This window comes from Anas acuta, chromosome 14 (assembly GCF_963932015.1).
Source record: "Anas acuta chromosome 14, bAnaAcu1.1, whole genome shotgun sequence".
NCBI lineage: Eukaryota > Metazoa > Chordata > Aves > Anseriformes > Anatidae > Anas > Anas acuta.
The window spans coordinates 12,200,613-12,205,274 of record NC_088992.1 but is presented as its reverse complement, the minus strand read 5'-3'; the positions used below and the strand labels follow the sequence as shown (position 1 = coordinate 12,205,274).

Below are 4,662 nucleotides of genomic sequence, written 5' to 3'. Positions count from 1 at the left end.
TCCCTTGCCTTCTGTCCCTACTTTCTGCCTCGGGCGGGGATTTGCTCACCTCTGTGGGTGAGAGCTGACTTCCAAAGGGCACGGTGGCAGCTCCTTGAGCTGTGCTGGCCCCAGCGCCACGTGGGGAGGACTGAAGGGGAAGGAGCCACGTGGAGGCCGTGCCTCAAACACTTCCCCTGGCATAGGGGCGAACTCTGGTCCGCCTCCTGCCCCGCTGGGGCCATTCAGCTGGTTTTTTATTTGCCACTTGAATGGCTTCACGCCCACCGCAGGGCAGCCTGGGGGGGTCCCGGCAGGACCCTCCCTCCCCAGGGCGGAGCAGCCGCGACTCAATGCTCGTTGCTGGCGGCGCTGGAAGCTTCCAGAGCCGGGCGAGGACAGGCGATGGAGGAGGAGGTGGGTGCCGTCGGGGGGCTGCACCCCCCCAGGGACGTGGCGGCCGCATACCGGAGATCCCCCGGACCCCGCTCACCCGGGAGCGGCCGTCGGGGAGCCCCCGGGGCCGGGCTCGGAGCCGCTGCGGCTGCCGGAGCCCCCGGAGCCCCCGGGGCTGGGAGCCTCGGGGGAGGCTGAGCCCGGCAGCGGCTTCCCCGAGCCTCGGAGCCCCTCGGGGAGCGGCCGGGGTGTGCTGGAAGAGCCGCGGCGGGGCTGGGTGGAAAGGTGGCTGCAGGGGGCAAGGAGGAGCCCCCGGGGCTGAATTCGTGCACGCTGTCGGCAGAGATGTCCCGTTAAGGCCCGCGTCTTCATCCGAAAGTTTTTTTTTGGCTTTTGAGAAAGGCAAAAAAACCCGCGTGAAGGCAGGGAGGTGCCACCACTTGGTGGCGCACCCAAGGATGCACGAGGATGGGATGCGACCGAGCTGCTTTATGGGATGAGCTGAGATTACTTCGATCCCACTCAGCGTGTAGTCTTCAGAGGCCTTAATGAGACTTGGTAGTACTTAATGAGCTAAAACCTGATGTTTCCACGTGGGTCGTGTCCTTAATTCCTCCCTGAAGCTCCAGTGATGCAAGGTTCACCTTGGCTCTTTGCTCCTGCCCTCTTGTAATGCGAGCCAGCTGCTGAGCAGGCACCTGAGCCTCTGTTTTCGAAGCCCTTGCAGGCATCTCTGGAGCGCTGGTGTTCTTGTGCTCTACCAAAATTGCTGGAGCAGTCCTGGACGGCAGACAGGATCGTTGTTTGGATGTGCATTGCCCTTCCCTGAGGGCAGAGCAGTCCAGCATCTGCTCCTCCCCTTCCTGGCTTGCCCTAGGCCTCGTTGCTTTGTGGGGTTCAGATGCCCCCGGCTGGGAGGCTGGAAACTGCCCGGCACTAACATCACCTCCCTCCTCAGGCATGGGCCGACAGCATCAACCAGGCCAATAAGATGGCCCTGCGCAACTGGGTACGAGAAACCGGCATCGATCTGGTGCAGATCAATGGCCAGAGGCGATACGGCGGCCCCCCGCCAGGTACGTGGTGAGCTCTGCATGGCAGTGCCCCGGGCGCGTGGCACATCGGGGCGGCCAAGCGCGTCTCACCCACGTGTTGCTCTGTGCCCGCAGGCTGGGTGGGCAGCCCCCCACCGGCGGGCTCGGAGGTCTTCATCGGGAAGCTGCCGCAGGAGATGTACGAGAACACGCTGATCCCGCTTTTCCAGAGCGTGGGGAAGCTCTACGAGTTCCGCCTCATGATGACCTTCAGCGGCCTCAACCGGGGCTTTGCCTACGCCAAGTACAGCAACTGGCAGGGAGCCAGGGAGGCCATTGCCACCCTCAACAACTTGGAGGTGCAGGAGGGCTACACCATCGTGGTGTGCAAGAGCTTGGAGAAGTGCGAGCTGAGCGTGGACGGCCTGCCCGCCTCGGTGAGCCAGAAGTACCTGGAGGCTGTGGTGCTGAAGGCCACCGAGGGGGTCCTCAGCATCACCCTGCATGCCAGCCCTTACCAGAAGAAGGCCAAGCTCGCCGTGCTGAAATACAGCTCGCACCGGGCTGCTGCCATGGCCAAGAAAACCCTGACAGAAGGTACTGGGAGGCAAGTGGGAGGCTGGGGTGCTGTGGCATGCTGCTTGGCTTTGTCTTTTGGGTGTCTGTAAGCGAGCATAGATCCCAGCACCAGGTTCAGCTGAGGAGTGACTACAGGCTTGAGACATCCCTTGGCTTCTCCTTGTGTCCCCTCTGGGCTGGCCGTCCCCAGCGAGGCTGGTCCCTGGCAGGCCTGGAGGGGCTGCGGTGAAGGCGAGTCGCGTTGTGCACTCTGGTTCAGGGTCAGACCATCATGGGGACGCTGGGACAGATGCTGGGGGGCAGGACGTGGTGGGGGGGCACTGGCTGCACGGTGTGACTGCAGGCTGGAGGCTGCTGTGTGAGCATCTCCTGCAAGCTGCTGTGGGTCTCTCCTAGGGAATGTGAAGCTCTGTGGGGAGAACATGAACGTGGGGTGGCTGAAACCAGAGCTGAAGGAGAAACTGCGGCTGTGTAAGGAGAAGCACGGCAAGCACCTGGGGAGCCCCAAACAACTGCTGATGTCCCTGAAGCTGTGCGACGTGCTGGACTGCCTGAACACCCTCTGCCGTCAGAAGTGCCTGGGGACCCCCCGCTTCTTCACAAAGTGTGTCCAGGTGAAACCCGGTGGGTGGCTGCAGTACTGGTGCCAGCTAGTGATCCCAGCGTGGCCCTTTCCCTTCGGTGGGTTGCTGTGGGTGCAGGAAGATGCGCCAAACACCGGTGGGCGTGAGAAGGCAAAAAGCGCAGTGGCGCGGCTGGCTCTTAGGAAGATAGGTGAGTCCTGGCACAGAATTGGTGCCATTTCCCATCTTTCCTGAAGTCCTGGAGGGTTTCCTGGGGCTGAGGGGCTGCTGGACTTCATTCTGTGGGTGGGGGCCCAGGCTGGGAGGGACAAAACCGTGCAGAGCCTAATGCTGTCTTCTCTCCTGCAGAATGCCTGCTGACATAGGCAGTGTGTTTTGGATGCGGGCAGCTGTTTTGCCCAAACTATGAACCGAACCGGAGCCATCAGACGTCCTGTTGCTGTCTGCAGGAGTGGAGCACGGGCCCGGTGGGGATGTGGTCCTGTTTCAGCTTTGGTTTCAGTTTGTTGGGGTTTATTTTGAGAGCCAGTGCTGGAAGATGTGGGTGCTGTCGTGGTGTGTGACAGCTGCCCTGTTCCCAGCCGGCACTCAGTTCTGCTCTGTTCTGGGGGAGGTAGGCCTGACCTGCCTGGTTCAGCTTTTTCCTTTTTTTATAAAATCGTTCTGTGTTGCTCTGGTGCAGTAGGGCCCCAGCATAGGTCTTGGGAGAAGTTAGAAGCAGCAGCAGCTGCTCTGAAAGGCTGCCAGCAGTGGGTGCGGGCTGGGGAGGTCTAGGGGTGGCCCAGCTGAATGGGGGGACAACGAGTGGCCTCATCTCGCCTCCACTTCACGCTGGGTACCCGAGCAGCAGCCTCACTTTGATAAACAGGGGACACCCCGCTGGCTGGGGGGCTGCATTTCGGCTAGGAGAGGGGCTGCGGGCAGGCACGGAGCCAGTTGGGCTGCGAGGAAGCAGCAGGGGTTTTTGGCCATCATGAATGAGTCCTCTGGACCGAGAGGACTGGCTACCAGCCACCGACTTGGTATTAAAGTAGCCTGGTGAGCACCGTCTGTGCGTCAGTATTTCTTGACTTGTCCAGAGGGGGCTGATCCTGAGGGGGTGCCTGGGTGCCCCCTGCGTCAGGCGAGAGCAGCGGCCCCCGGGGGGCACTGAGCACCCTGCCCCTCATGGGCCCTGCTGTGCCTTCACCTCAGCGGTGCCCGCGGTCGCCCAGGCCAGCAATGGGGCGGGCAGGGCCCCGGCCCCGCCTCTGAGGCAGGAATGGTTGCGCTGAGGCCTTGAGGCGTGCGGAGGCAGGAAGCAGCAGTGGGCCGGCTATAGCCCAGCGGTTCCTTCGGCTGCCTGTTGTCGTCTTTCGATTCCCTGCCTCGGTGGGGGTTCGAGTCCCGCGGGCACCCCTGGCCTACTTCTTGCTCGGGAATATTTGCCCGGCTTTCTCCACGTTTTCTTTCTGCTCGGGTTCTGCCCATTACATTTCATCCGCCTTCTTCCCTTTTATTGTCTTTTAATCTCGTCCTGCGCCCTGCTCGCATGCTACATACTGACTGTGCTTATGACAAGTGCACAACCAGGGGAAGATGTGACCGTAATCATTTTATTCACAGACTCATGGAATGACCGAGGTTGGAAGGGGCCTCCGAAGATCATCTGGTCCAACCCCCCTGCTGAGCAGGATCATTAATTCCCTCTGCTGAGTCTGTTTTGCCCGTGACAATAATCGTAGGGTGATCTTCCTGTTCTTATCTTAACCCCTAGGCCCTTCTCATCGTATCTTCTCTGCCTTTCCGTTTGAGGAGGGGGAGGGAGTGGTTGGGGTGGAGCTCAACTGCCCACCTGTGTTAAAGTACCACAGACAACTGACCCAAATTGCCCAAATGGATACTCCATAGCACGGTGTCCTGGTTTGGGCTAGGATGGTTAGTTTTCCTCCTAGTAGCTGGGGGCTGACCTGCTGGAGAGCAGCTCTGGAGAGGGGACATGGGGGTCAGCAGGCTGACCATGAGACAGCAGTGTGTCCTTGTGGCCAAGAAGATCCTGGGGTACATTTGGAAGAGTGTTGCCAGCAGGTCAAGGGAGGTGATCCTTCCCC

General features: G+C 60.9%; 1 protein-coding gene across 1 annotated transcript; it reads left to right on the top strand.

Annotated features, from left to right (window-relative positions):
* The first annotated feature begins 145 nt into the window (after window positions 1-145).
* DND1 (DND microRNA-mediated repression inhibitor 1) lies at window positions 146-3,797 on the top strand. The gene is made up of 5 exons (XM_068698524.1): window positions 146-396; window positions 1,334-1,451; window positions 1,545-2,006; window positions 2,385-2,762; window positions 2,921-3,797. The coding sequence occupies exons 1-5, from the start codon at window positions 385-387 to the stop codon at window positions 2,935-2,937; spliced, it is 987 nt and encodes a 328-aa protein (XP_068554625.1). The 5' UTR covers window positions 146-384; the 3' UTR covers window positions 2,938-3,797.
* Window positions 3,798-4,662: the final 865 nt, after the last annotated feature.